The 16,337-nt window shown below is 36.6% G+C and overlaps 1 protein-coding gene across 1 annotated transcript in view; it reads right to left on the reverse strand.

Moving 5' to 3' along the window:
• Positions 1-300: 300 nt before the first annotated feature.
• LOC112591089 (homeobox protein caupolican) overlaps positions 301-16,337 on the reverse strand; it is a 32,133-nt gene continuing 16,096 nt past the window's right edge. Inside the window, 4 exon segments of the mRNA XM_025334746.1 lie at positions 301-670; positions 673-707; positions 710-1,213; positions 4,869-5,161. Coding sequence (XP_025190531.1) covers positions 392-670; positions 673-707; positions 710-1,213; positions 4,869-5,161 — 1,111 coding nt within the window. The 3' untranslated portion in view covers positions 301-391.

The raw sequence follows: 16,337 nt of genomic DNA on the forward strand, positions 1-16,337 counted from the left end.
TTTCTTCGTCGTAAGTGTACGTACATATATTATAAGTATATATAATAACTACTTCGTTCGTTATTATTATTTATTAATTTTTGGTTTTCAACATGGTATCATTACTTGTTTTATTGTCCACAATGTCTTTACATGCCGTTTTCTATATATATATATCATATCATATATCATATGCGTTTTACTTTATGTTTTCATTAATATGTATATATATATATATATAATATTTTAATATTTATCGTAATAATAATAAAATGTTATGTACAAGTTTGCTTTAAATATTATCGTTAATATTTACAAAATAACGTTTATATTAATTTATTTATTTATTTATTTTTGTTTGTCTTTGGATTTACGTGTGTGTGTGCGCCGTCGAGTTTGCCGCTGCTTCGCGTCAAGCCCGTTCGGCGTGCTGGACGGCGACCACGGATTCGGCGTCGGACGAGGACGAGGCGGGCGACGGTTCGGCGGCCGCCGCGGCCGCTGCGTGCAGTTGTTGTTGCTGTTGTTGCTGCTGTTGCTGCTGCTGCTGCTGGTGATGATGGTGCAAATGATGCTGGTGGGCTGCGGACGGCTGGAACACGATTCCGCCGCCGCCGCCGAAGGCACGCGCGTGGTAGGCCGCGGCCGCGGGATCCTCGTAGAACGACCGGTACAGCTGCTCGTGGCGCGCGCGTAACCGGCCGGCGCGACGTAAGCGGGCGGCCGCCGTGGCCGGACGCCGCGCCGCCGACGGACGGCGGCGACAGTTGCTGGTGGTGCGGCGACGGCGGGGGCGGCGGTGTGGACGGGGTGGTCGTCTCGACCGCGGCCGCGACCGTCGTCGTGGTCGTCGTGTCCTTGCTGGCCATGTCGGCCAGCGACCAGATTCGCGGCTTCGGGGCGCTGCTCTGCGACGGCAGCAACACGCCGCCCACGCCACCGGTGGCCGGCGGCGAGACGGACGCGAACCGGTGATGCGGCGGCGCTGCCGACGGATGGTGGTGGTGATGGTGGTGGCCGAGGTGCGACGGCGGCGGGTGGTGCGGCGCTCCGGGATAGTGGCCGTGGTGGTACGGCGGCGGATGGTGCAGGAAGTGCGGCGGCGGCGGCCGTTCGAACAGTTCCGGCGAGTCCGGTCCGCTGTCGGCCCGCGATTCGCTCCACTCGCTGCCCGTGTGATTGGCGCCCGGGCGGTCGCCGTCTTCGCTCGATCCCGTGCCCGAATCTTTACAATCTGTCGGCATAAAACGAAACGATTTTGTTAAAAATATTACTTTATACGTGAACACATGGGTTTTGTTTTTATACGATTCGCAGTTAACTCTCGGGGGGAACAGAAAAAAATTCGAAAAAATTCGAGATACCCTGCAGTTTTATTATGATATAATGTATGGTAAATTCAACTCCAGACATCGACGTTCGACGTATAATTTAAATCTACCGTTTAACAAAACATCGTTGTCGTGACTCAACATCATCCCTCTGCTAAAGTAAAAGATTTTTAAACTAATATACGTGTATTTGATTGACAGGACATTATTTGTATACTTTCTATTGTATTCGAATTCAAACGTTATTGATTTTAGATTACCCGCCGTTATTTCGGCTACGGTTAAGTGTCCGTGTAATAACCATGTAATAATATATAAGAATATTAGTATAGTTGTATGACATATAATATTATTAAATAGTCGTACCCGAAAATATGTTATTTCTGTATTATCCCCTATAAGCACTTGTTGCGCACGAGCAATTCCAAAGCTTGTCTAAGCTAGTTATTTTTGTCGGACAGAACGCGATAGCATTTATTATATTATTATTATAGAAACACCACCTGGGTTATGATTCGCACGTTGACCTTAAAGAATACTTTAACGTGTAATTATAACACAAACCGTCGATTTACACAATATACATAATATTATCATGTGTAGGTACACGCCGCCGATTGGCAATATTATAAAATATACGCAACCGACGAACGTTAATATTCTCATAATTAACTCTCGCGCGTACACTTTAAACACTAAATTATTATGTATAAAGGTATTTTTGCACATTAAAACGTCGTCACCGGCGCCAATTCGATAATAACAATCCCACAGTATAAAAAATGTACATACGTAATAATATTGTAATCACAGACGCCGACCGTGTTATCGCGGCGTACAACAGCAGCGGACCGCAGAAATGTTCGCAAGTCGTTTGCTCCATACTCCGCGATTTGTTTTTAAAGCGCACGTGGCACAAAAATCGTTTCATAAAATATTACCACGCCCGTCGTGTACCTACATATACATTTGCAATGTTCGGTTAGCACATGTTTTAATGATGATGTACTAAATAATATTATTTAATTTGTAACCGACGAAATGCAGCTCTCTTCATGCCGTGCGGTTTTATTGTTTCCGTTTACCCGAAATGTACGCAAAAATATAAATGATAACAAAAACGAACCGCATAAAAAAATCAACGACAGACCGTGTCGTAAACCATGTAAACAATCGTTTTGTCTGAGCCTCGGAACCTTTATTCACTTACGGCCATGCGATGTATCCTAAAACAAAATATTACTCACAACAAAATCGTGGACCGGGAGGAGAGAACGTTATTTGTTGTCAGATTTTAAAACGCATGTGAAAATAATACGAAATATCTTAGGTTTTGTAAAAAACAAATGCGTAGATATTATACCTGCCGGGGTGTATTGATAAATAATTATATTTCGAGTATTTTTCTCTTGCGCTAGAAAATTAGTCAAAAACTTGTAAATATTTTCAGCAAAAAAACTATTTACACGACAACTGAATTTATGATCAAGCATTTTTATACGGTTCTTTGTCCTTTGACCACAGAATTTAAAAAGAAAAATACAATTTAAAATGGAATAATACAAATTATAAAATAATATACTCATTCGCCACGGCATATCCATCGATACTTAATATTTTTTCTGCTTGCACGCATTATAATTTATAAATATTATTATGAGCATACGCTCAAATACACCCCTGTAAACATTTACCCATATAATATAAATATAACTACCATTTTATGTCACCGATCGGAGTGACGAAAACATCACGGAAAAGTTTATTATGTTATGTACGAGAGTTCTATGTGTATAACATAATACTTGTCAACGGTTCGATTACGGATTTTTGGCGGTTATAATATTACATCCATAATAATGTACCGCCGTATCCGGTTTCGACGCTTTAGTTTTATAATTAGTACGAGACTGATCAGCGGTGTGTCGCAGGAAATTTCCGTCAGCGAAACGATAATAATAATGTATAATATTTATTTGTTTTTATTCCGCACAAATACACGCACACGTGTCGAGTAAAAATTTACAGTGCGCGGGGGAGGGTGTCTGGCGATGAAAAAAAATGTATAATGCTGTGTGTGTGTGTGTGTGTGTATAAAGCCTTCCGACGTGACATAATGGTATTATAATATATTAATATAATATTATATAGGACACGCCAACGGAAAACCGAACGAGATATTATATGAACCGTGTTATTGGCTTTGGATATTATTATTGTCATTACGGCGGGCACGTGACTAGTGTTCGGCTCCGGAAATTTACGACCACCGAAATAGGGGAAATAAAAAAAAGGGGGCAACTTCAATATATATATATATATATATATATAGCGACATTTGATGGTAAAGGGAGGCGCTTCGAAACGGTCATTGGAACCGACGGGGCGCGTGATTCGGGTCGCGCGCGACGTACTGCCGCAGTTTCAAGCAATAATAATACGAGTAATAGTAGTATAATACAGCAATCGAGTACGAATTTGACGTGTACGTTTTGTTCTTAGATTTGGTTAAAAAGTAAACCGTTAGTATAAAGTATTATATACGGGGTAAGGGGAACAGATTGATGGCGTATAATAATTCGTATTAATCGACCCGGCGCATTAGATTCGAAAAGCGGGGTATATATTGTGTATAGTAGGTATTATGTACTTAATACGCTCACGTGCATCTGCAAGCATATAGGTGCAGTATAATGTACAATAAAGATTATTTTTTACGGCTATACGACAAATATAGTATAATGCATTATATGTTTAAAGTTGAGCGGTTCGATTCGACCCATAGAAATACATAGCAAACACGAATTTGCCTTATGATTTCGTCAGCCCGGGAACGAAACTCGTTTTCATAATTAACATAAAAATCAATTAAAAGATATGGATGTTTACTATACGAGTGCAAATAGACCTTTTTTAATAAAACATTTATTTTGTATGCATCCGACGTTTATTAAGTCTATTTACCTACATTTGTCTATTATACACAATATAAAGGATATAATACAGTTTTTTAAATCCCTATACTTGAAAAAGTCTGCATAAGATGAAATTAAAAACAAAATGTATATACTTATGAGCAGAAAAAGAGTGATGCAATATATAATGCACAAATATAAATGTAGATAGAAAGTTTAGTTCTTTTCGCAAAAGTTAATATAATTTTAATAATAAAATTATGTTTTATTAAATTATTCTAGTAATAACATGGAAATATTTAATTTATCTAGGATATATATAAAGACAAAAATTAAGCCCTATCCTGCCCTAACCTACTCTTAAATCACCGATGTATTCTACAGTGGAATAACGGCAAGTGTAAATTTTATAATTCTTTAGAAAATATAATTTAAAATTTTAATCATATGGATTAGGTTATTAAATCATATAGGTAATAGAAATAGCCTAAAAATAATGAATGGACATTTTTATGATGGTAAATTTAGTCTAATTTAAGTCAAGCCTATCAGATTTAAAAAAGTAAAAGAAAATATCACTCTAAATCTATAAAAAAATTTTCATGTGTATTAAGCATGCTAAGTACTGGTATTTAATATTTACCGAGATCTTTCGGGTCAGGGCTCTTTCGGTCATCTTCATTGTTGTTGTCTTCGTCTTCGACCCTATTTCTAGGTTCCCAAGTCATCTTGTTCTCTTTCTTTAGTCGCCTTCGGGCATTAGCGAACCACGTGCTCACCTGCGTGAGCGTCATTTTGGTTATAATGGCCAACATAATTTTCTCGCCCTTGGTTGGGTACGGGTTCTTCTTGTGTTCGTTAAGCCAAGCCTTCAGCGTGCTAGTTGTCTCTCGCGTAGCGTTTTTCCGCCTGGCTCCATTCAGGTCCATGCCATACCTGAAGCGAAACGAAAAAATCCATATAAATAAGAAATCGACATAATTAAAATATTTACGATTATTTGTATTATATATATTACATAATAGGGGGCAGGACAAAACGACAATATATAATAATTATATCCAACTCTAATATTGTGCACGCGTGTTTGTACGCGACATTGCAGGTTGATTATAAATAATTTAAAGTATTTTTTTATTATTATTATTATTATTATCAACGAGATAAGCTAGCCGCTAGGTATATACCGAGCGGAACAGTATATTGTATGAGGGAAATCGCATAAATTGTTTAAACAATTTTGTCGTCGGTTCGCGTGGCTGGATTTAATGCGGAAGCCATCACGAGAGAAAAAAACTGCCGAGGCGATTTCACGCGGTTAAACTTTTCGCGGAAGAGAGCAAGGGAAAAAATCAGGGATAACTCCCCGGGCTGGGCTTGGGTCTGCCAATCGGATAGGATGGCGGTGGAGTGTAAATGTTTTTTAACTTATGCAGATTTTTTTTTTTACCCACTGCCGACAGCGATCCTTTTTATTAATTCCAATTAAGCGCCTCCCTCCGTTTAATGGAATTTGAATAACTCTCATCGTTTCCCTCTTCGCGACCAGCAGCAGCGTTATACACACCCGCCCACGGAGCCACCGACCTGAACACCACGACTTTTCTTCACCACCCATTCTGTTAACTCTATATTCGCACACACATACACAAACACATACATCTATATATATATATATACAGCGTCTCCGTTAATCACGATTCCGATTCTTCAGGCGAAATATCCAATTAACGTCTCGACGAACTAATGGATTTTTATTTAGAGCCATCTCTACTTGTCATGGCGTTAAAACCCGATTTACATTTTTTTCCTTTTTATTTTTTATTTTAAATCCACTCAGTTTTTATTATTGTCAACCTGCAGCAGGGGTGACCCTAAGTCATGGAGACGGTGGAATAAATTTGATTTGGAATATATTTTGAAACTCGTTAAAGTTTTCCATAACAGATATAAACTGATTTTTTCACGCCGACATGGGATTTATAATATCTATACATACTATATTATACATAGGTACTTAAATGCTCATTATAACTGTATAATAATATTATTTATATATAATAAATTATATCTGTGTAATTTTTTGAATTTCACCCATGGCCTGATATTATGTCAACATTTTTATTTTTTTAGAGCTTTACAATGGATTGTGTCCCTGCAAGGGTGTACAAAAAAATCTCGTTTTCGCTAAACAACAAAAATAGATTATTATTAATATACTGCAGCCATAGAAAATAGAGAATTGTATACATTGTAATATAGGTAGGTAAATATGTATAAACCTATAAAGAATAGTGTTGAAGGAAAATAAAATTAAAAACAAGTGCATATATATATGGTGGTGTTATGTAGATAGGTACTTAAGGGGGGGCACTATATAATGCAAAGAGCGGCGCGAAAACGCTGCTTAAATGCGAATACTCTTATAAAATTATACAATGTAGGAGTTATAAGATATACCTACAGCATATAAACGTATACGAATATAATATACGAGTTGTGACATTATGAACACACGAACAACCCACCAGGCGGCATAATGATGTGTGCATATAGTATAGGTACTATTACATGTCATCTAAATTGTCTAAACACACATAAACGGACCATGTGTTAGCAGATGGTATACATACACGTCGACGGATGCGTGCGCGTATACAGCGCAGCTCGGCTATCTGAGTAGTGTGCATATACGTTATTCGCCATCAGTTTTAGGCCGGTTTAAACGGTTTATATAAATAATATTATGGTCTACGATATTATTCGACCAAATTAGGTATACTTCAACTGAGCAAGGATGGTCGTAGGTCGGATCGGCGGCTATGATGATAAACGATATATTATGTGATCATCGCGGACGACGATAATGTCCACCGCGAAACAACTATTGTAACGAAATATAACCGATGTACCTACACGTTATATAATAATGTAACACTCCACTGTATATATAGGTACCTACACTTATTTTAATTTATTTTAGTGCGATATTTTTCGTACCCGCAACGACCACATCTGCAATATGATATTATATAATCATATTATAATATTATATTATGTGAGTAAAATATTGTGTACCTACTTAATATGTAAAATCGCTATGAATACGATGATCCCATTATACACAATTTTTTTTTATATCTGCACCACGACAATTGATAATGTCATTTTGACGGGCGCACTAGTTTTACTACGGTATTAAAACCCTGACCTACAATATTCTATATTCTATAAATTCAATATACATATACACACATATATATATATATACACGTTATGGTCTTTGTGTGTTAGTGTATTCAATGTTAGAATTATTGACGCACCTAAGTATGATAGAAAATATTAAGTGAATACGACTGTTGAAAATAATAATCAAAAATATACATATTTTACTTTTTAATAAAGAGTAAAGAGTAAAAATATCGAGGGTTATTATAGTTAACATTATTAGAACAGATGAAGAAGTTCAGAGATATAAAAACACATAATTTATAGTAATTTATATTTGATGGCTTGAATTTAATTTATGGAAAAATTGGTTAGATTGGTTCAATGTTTTCTTTGCAAAGTGCCAATATAGAGGGCGTTGAGTCGGTGAAAATGCTTCGTGCTTTAGCGTAGTTTAGGCATTTGATAACTAATAGTGATCGATTAAAAAGTTTTAAAAAAGTGTGTTAAATGGATAAAACAATCGATTTTTCAAAAAATAAATTATATTTTTCACGGTCTTCATGTATACAATTCCAAATGTGCGTATAATCCAAGTATTTGGAATAAAAAATATAATACTGTATAAGTACTATACTATTGTCTATACGTGTCAAATATAAAGTCAAATGTATACATTATATTTTGAGAATCTAAGGATATTATAACTTAAGTTGCTGCAGTTATGTACAAGATGCGATCATAAAAAAATAATGTAAGTATATTATATTGTCTCTAGTAAGACAATGTATTAGAAAAACGTGTGTGATTTAGTACTGCAGTTACTATTACGTAGCTATTGCACTTATACTTATATTTTTTAATATTCAAACCAGAGTGAAAAAAATAAACGAATAGCCGCAATAATTGTACTAATATCACTTCGAGCAGAGTTTTAAAACTTAAATTTAAACATAAAATAATTTCATAAATAAAAATAAAACGTTATTAAATGTATGATATACTCTATATCGCGTTTAAAATTATATCTTAACCCAACAGAAACAGCATTATTTCGTGTCCTATAGAAATGTTTTTATAGACGAAAACTGAAAAACCGTAGTCGATCCGTTCAACGACCTTGGTCAATGCGTTTTAATTTCAGAAAGGTCGACGTTATAGATACGTAATTGGGTTTTAACACACGTTATAATTAAATATAAGCATTATAATAATATAGTGCCAAAATAGTATTGATATGCCTGTAGTCATGGTAGATTTCGATACCGAGTTCACTAACCTGTAGACGGAATATAATAATAAACTATGTGTAATTGTGTATACCCTAAATATAAGTATCGACGAGGGCAATTTATTGTTTACATTTTTACAGCGGTTCAACGATTTCATTATATGTGTCCCTACGAATTTTCCACTCAGATTAGGCGCATAACTTGTAATAAATAGTACGATAACGGTGGTACTTTTACATACGATATTATTGTAATGCTCAAAGCTATATCTACACGATTTAGTGATTAATCCAAACCAAACCGCGATTAAAAGTCTAATATTAAGAATAATCGTGTATTGTGCGTGAAAAGTATAATGGTCAACGGACATACTTTAGGTACATACTACATATATAGAGCGCTAACGTGGACAGCGATAGCCAATATTATAATAATAAAATTAACTGTAAATCACAGCAGGTACCTATGTCCAAGTAATTACGGTGAACAGATAACCGACATTCGGTATAACGTCTTCAGGACACAAACAAAACTCGTAAACGTATAGGTACATGACGAGAACACGACAATAAAACGAACCGAACGTTTATAACATTATATAATATTGTAACATAAAAATAATCCCCAAAGTTAAACAAATAACCTTATAAACCGAGAATGTGAAACAAATATTGTACTCAAAAATAAATGTTGAAACATATTCATGAGTGACTATACTTAAATCTTGTAATTATTTTATAGCTTTTAATTTCTATTAGGTACCTATGTATAGATATTTCAGTGTATGTTGTATACAATATAATATTACGTATTTGCAAGCTATATTCGTTGTAAAACCGGTAAAAATAAAATTAGGTTAGTAAATTAATATACTTGAAAACTAATATTATTATTAGTGGGTTGCCATATTGTTGTTGCATAATGTAATTATAATAGTTTTACTACAAATGTACAATGATTGTAATAAATTTAAAACGCCACTCGCGTTTGAATGAGTGATTTTGTGGGGAGATACGACTTGAACAGTAATACATTAATATTGTATTATTATCAGTGAAATAGCAGAGTGACCCGCATGATGTTTTGTTCTTTTGACTGATCAAGATAAACATATAATAATAATACATTATATAATTAGTATACCTAATATGTATTTATCATTTGTACATGGAAATATTGGGAAACACAATGACAGTCAACTACATTAATATACGGAATTTTATTGGACGACTAGCAATATGATTATTTTTATATTTATATACCTCTAATATATTTTTACGATAAAATTTTCAATAATTATCAAATCATAAGGCGACTATACACGAATGTATGTATCATATGATAAACACGACGATATATAACAAAATTAATATTCAGTAGTTGGAAATAGTGAGGTATTAACACATAGAAATGCTAAGTAAAATTGCAGTACTATTTATTGAGTAATGCAGTCTCATCATAGGTATACTACCACTTTGTTATAGAGTTAGATTGTTAGGTAGTTCAGCAAGAGTGACATTAAAAATTTCCATTAATCAAATTTCACTAAATTTTTCAACCATTCATGTCTCTAATAAAACTATATAATATAATAAAATGATTCGAATTAATTACTTTTTGTACAAAACAATAAAATATTAATTTTAAATACAAAACATTTATTCACACATCGTGAATAAATATCGAAATCATATCGCTATACCTACACTAGAATCATATATTACACCCGTGTTTCAAAATATGCGAATTTTTTGAACACTGGGAAATCTAACGGTTTCGTTTAAAATGTTCTTGTGTAACTACTGTAACTATAATTACCTACTATATGGTTCTTTTAACTAAATGAAAAAAAAAAACGAATGTCGTATAGATACGTTCTGCATTTGTATAAAAGAAGCGATGTTGGAACGAGCATTTTATTAATTATTATATGCGGCAGCATTAGTAATATTTAGTACAATAACTTCAAACCGCATAGGTAGCTATAATATATTTGGAACAATGATGGGCGCGTAAAATATATAATACCTACAGACGAGGTTATGTGCGGTGCAGTGGTGCAGATATGGTGAAGTAATATTATTATGGTTACTGGCCAACCGCAGTCGAATATATTGCGAGCGGTAAAGAGGGTCGAGCGAGTGTAATATACATAAAGTAGAGAGAAAAAAATACTAGGTGGGCAATAATAATAATCATCGTCATAATGAAAACGAAAAATACGAAAAACACACGACCGGGACGCCGCGACCATATATACATATTCTGCCCCTCATGGTCGCCGCCGTATCCGTTTTGTTTTTTTTTCTCCAAACCAGACCCGTTAAATCGGTGTCGGCGTGTGTTTAACCCTTTTTTGATGTGCCACCGCGATATTACGTATTTATAATCCTCTCGCCCGTTCGTCCGCGTTTGAGTGTATATCTCCGCACCGCTCTTGGCTGTGTGTACGTATATGAATATATATAATATAATACGGCATACACCTAAATATTAATAATAATATAATACCTATATATAATATGTGCGTGTGTGCACGTTTGTTACGCGACGAGAATCCTTTTCGAAATCCGTAGTCCGCCTCGTCGGGTTCATCGGCGGAAAATGCGAACGGACAGCGGAGATGGCCGGACGGGTCCGATGTGCGTGAAAGGTGTAAAAATGATAAACTTGTAAAAGAGCGTGTAACACCGGTGTCGGCTTTTCCACACAAAGGAGAGGAGTGCGTGTGTGTAATATTATTACATATCGTATAGGTACACGCGGCGGCGAAGGGCGAGAAACACACAGCAAACGTATACATTTAATAATATATATATATATAATAACAATATACGTGTGTACCTACAGTAATTTAAGTATTATATTATGTATAGATCCATGTTTTTTTTTAAATATATTTTTTTTCTCGTCCAGTTTGAAGACCGGTCCCGATTGTCGTTTTCGTTTCACGGATGATTTGTAATCGGACGTGTAACCAAATATATATAACTCGACGCCGTTGGAGGCGATGGCGTGGGGCTAGTTCGTTCAGTGTGCGTTTGATTGAAAACGAAGAAAGAAAAAAAAAATAATATGTTATAATAATAATAATAATGACGATAACGATTATAATAATATAATATTGTTAATTTTAATAACGTTTAATATTATTTTCTCCGTCATATATCGACGGCGGCTGCGTTTATAGGTTTTGTGCGTGCGGTTACAACGTATAACACTACAGAACATACCATTTTATAAAATGACGAGAATATATGAAATAATGTAAAACATAATATCAATTGTATACGTGCGCGTGATGTCGTCGGAATGCCATTTTGTGTCCGCAAAAATTTTCGGTAGTAGAAGGTTTAAAATAAATTTTATCGGATTTTACGACTCGAGCCGAACGATGGGAACGACCGCGGATTCGACTGCGATTTTAACGACCGGTTTCGTTCTAAGGCGTCAATGACAAACGCACGTACACGTATTCACACACACTTATTGAATATATACATGTGTAACCGTTATGTGTGTGAAAATCTATCGAAACCTACGCGCGGAAAGTGGTTTTATACATGCATATATGAATATACTAATATACAATAATATATGTTACATAAATCTATCGGAAGGAAGTAATCGATTAGCGGTGACGAACCTAAGACTTGTAGGGGTTACTGACCTCACCGTGTCCGATCACACGGCGGTCACTACTACAGCAGTGTCATAATAATATCGTAGGTACATTACAATATTATATATACGAATCTCGTATTATTCATTCAAGTTACATATCATTATTATTATTATTATTATTAATATTATTACACTGTGTGGAGGAGGATACGACGGCCACGGCGCGACTTCCTGTCCGCGTACATCCGTATATAATATAATATATATCAATTATTATAATAGGCCCCGGTAGTGCAATATTGCAGCGCACTTTGGCGACTACTGTATAAATTACGACTGTTTCCGTTATATGTGCATCGCGTATCGTTTTTTATTTTTTTTCATACTGCATTGCACGCATAAAAAAATATTTTCTAGTCATACTGCAGCCGTTCACACCGGGTAGGTATGTATATATATATATATATATATTATATGTTTGTGTGCATACAATATATTATATTTATTAGGTAGTACCTGTCGCGCACGAATCGGATTTCGATGCGACGTATCATAACCGAACGGAATTCTTCGCGCCCGTCCGGCACATCCGGTGGCGGTGTACACCAAAGACAATTTCACCCGTTATAATAATATACGCGCGTACGCTGCACATGTGCGGTACACAATAACATAATGTTATCTGTCCGATGCGACGAAATTCGTATGCACCGAGCGCGGCGCGTGTAAACACGGAGGCCTGCCACTTCCCGCCCACACGACAGATATATCGAAAATCGATCGGCAGATTTACGATCGCGGCGGACGAAAACAATATAATACAATAATCACACGCCCGACGCCGTCGTTTGATGCGGATTTAATCGAAATACTATCTGCGCGGTTTTCGGCGTTTCGATCATATCTCGCCGCGTCTCCGATTTCCGGCAGTCCGCGTACCTCCTATATCGTCGTCGTCGGTGGTAGGCACGTCACTGCAGCAATATCGAATAAGAACGATAAACACCACAGGTGCCCGTTGTAGTTACAACACGTTGCGACCTAAAATTCACGATTTTGTGCGACAACGGGGTGCACGTTATGTTATACACGTTTAATATACTATTTATGAATATTTATGATCGCCGATTGAATATATATATACAAAGCGAGACTTCGCGCACTGCACATGTGTATATTATGCGTGTTTGTGTGTGTGTGTTAACTACCAGACAAGGTTATATATTTATGTATATATATATATATATATTTATTATATATGTATATATATATAGGTGTGGATGATGTGTAACGACGGGCTTATGTATTATGGTAAATTATGGTAAAACACAGTTATACCCGAGCGCGTGTTGTGACGGACAGAAAATCATTTTCATCGTACCCCGCTGTAGTTGCGATTTTGCGTATATATATATAGGTACAAAGATCGCTAGTGTCAAGCTGTGTATAATAAATTAATATGATGTATTGGTACATGCGTATTACGTCATAATTATATTCCAACACCAAATATCATTTTATGTCCTATTATACATAAGTCGTATATAGCGATATATTTACCACTCTATACCTGCGGCCCGTCTATATATTACGAATTCGTCTCTCAGCTACTCTTATCATGTATATATACACACACACACACATATATATATATACATTACAGAACGATGATCGCTGTATAGAATACGTATACATATATACCTACTTACGTTGCAAGTTGTCCCGCAACAGGACGAGGACGACGTTAATGGAAATCGGATTGACAAAACGCGTATTATACTCATATACACACGCTATAACACACATAATATGTAAAGGTACATTATAATAATATATTGTATTACTATTATTATATATATTTAAATATATTATTTGATACGTACATAATATGTGTGTATAAATACGTGCGTTCGGTTGTCGGACACGATAAAATTGAAAACTGGTTTCGGGAAGGGAAACAGAACCGAAGCGTTCGACTGTGTGTATTTGTTTAAACGGTTCGGTTTGTCGGGCCGACGTATTATAATAATGTACGGTGGCGGTGGTTAAAAAAACAGAATACAAGCATTACGCGCACTGCGGTAATAAGCAGAACGGCCAGGACGTATATACCCGTCTTAAAGACCACATCACAGGTCGTTTTGTTCTTGGGCGTACCTATATAGCCGTGAGACGCGTTTATGAATTGTACCTACACACAGCAATCGAATAAAAAACTCGTGTCGCTGCGAAAAAGGCGTCAAGCCACAATCGTACACGAGTAATACCCATTACCTATACATATATAAATATATAATATCATTATTCGTTATTTTTACAATACGCGTGTTCGAGGACTTGTGATATTACGTGTGTGTGTGTATGTGTGTAGAACACGCGATCGTATTTCCCACACTGAATAAATAAATAAGATCTCTGTCGTGTGCAGGTCAGCTGCAGATGAATTATATCCGATATAAAAACGAAAGCGTGATGGTTGACGCGACGGCCGCTGCAACAGCTTTAGAGACTATATTATTACAACGGTCGTATCACGAGCAAATGTATACTATATTAATTTAAATTAGTACTATATCGTCGTCCGTAGGACCCAACATATAAGGGGCGTTAAGCACATCGTTCACGCGTTATACCTACTGCAGCCCACACTGCAATAATAATAATTTAATAAAGTCGAAAGAAGAGCTGTGATGGGTCAAATGTATTGGTAGGGCAACCCGAGTGAGTGTTACCAGCTATATTATAATACTTTTGTACCTACGTGTCTTACATAAGCACGGGAATGTAATATTAGCCATATGGAATCAAAACGACATGTACAAACAAATATATTACGCTGAACTGCAGTCAACCATATAATACCTGAGTATACAATATGGTCGCGGGCTAATGAAATGATACCCTGCCCAAAGTATACATTCGATTAGCACACATCATAACGCACGAATGGGAAAGGGGAGGGCATACGTGTGTGTAGCAGTGTTATAACAATGTGTAAAGGTGTGTTAAAAAAAAAATAAAAATGTTAGGGCTGTGGTGGTGTATAACAGCGGTTGGACATGCATTTTCGCGTGTCGCGCAAGCCCTACAACAAATAATAAAAAAAAAATAAAATCCTTCGCCGCCATTTTATACGGCCTCCGTCGTGTGTGTGCCGGCGGTCTTATCATCGTCGGAGGCGCATTACTATTATTACTACAACCGTGTTAGGGGTGCGTGCACTGCAGACGGGTAACCATGACGAGTGACGTGCTGCAGCAGTATTTATATAGGTAGGTGCAATATTTCAGTTCGTATACCTAGGTACCTACTGCTACAGCGCACCGTCAAATACATTTTCAATGTGTGTTCATCACGCGCGTTCAAACGTGTGATGTCATGGGACATTTATTATTACCCACGATTATTGCTCGTAGCTAATACGCATCTATATTATTACAATACAAACTGCGGTATGCGGTGATTGGTAATGGTATAGGAAACACCAATACGGTAGTCGTGGTAACCGTAGTACCTATAGGTTGCAGCTGCAGTTGCAGTGCGCGCTGCGCCGTCGTTATATTTACACGTAAATTGATCAAATTTCGGAATCCACTGCAACACTTCGAGGGAGGTCGGCAGTCACTGCTGCTGCTGTGACGGCAGCGGCGGCGGCGGCGGCATAGTTATCAGGGTATGATTTATTATACACGCATATCGGCTACTTAACCAGTACACGTCGCCGAGCGGCTTCCTACGTGATTCCATTAACAAATTGTGTGTCGGAACGACCGCGGCGGCGACGGCGACGGTGAAAAACAGAAGCGAGTATATTATATATACCTACACACATACCTATACACTGTGTAGTTATATATACAGATAAAACACGAGGAGTGTTAAAACGAAAAAATAAAAAATTCCTCTGTCCTTATCTACCGGGTGTAATGGCGAAAAGCACGGCGGTATTTGTTATCTTTTCCCAGAGAGTCAGTGCCAACAAACCACACCCAAAACGCGCTCGTGTATATGTGTGCATGGCGTGTATGTGTGTGTGGCATTGAGGTATAAGTACTGTTTTTCTTTTTTTTTTTTTTTACCTACTTTTT

Source organism: Melanaphis sacchari, unplaced genomic scaffold, assembly GCF_002803265.2.
Source record: "Melanaphis sacchari strain LSU unplaced genomic scaffold, SCAv2.0 Contig129_pilon_pilon, whole genome shotgun sequence".
Lineage (NCBI taxonomy): Eukaryota > Metazoa > Arthropoda > Insecta > Hemiptera > Aphididae > Melanaphis > Melanaphis sacchari.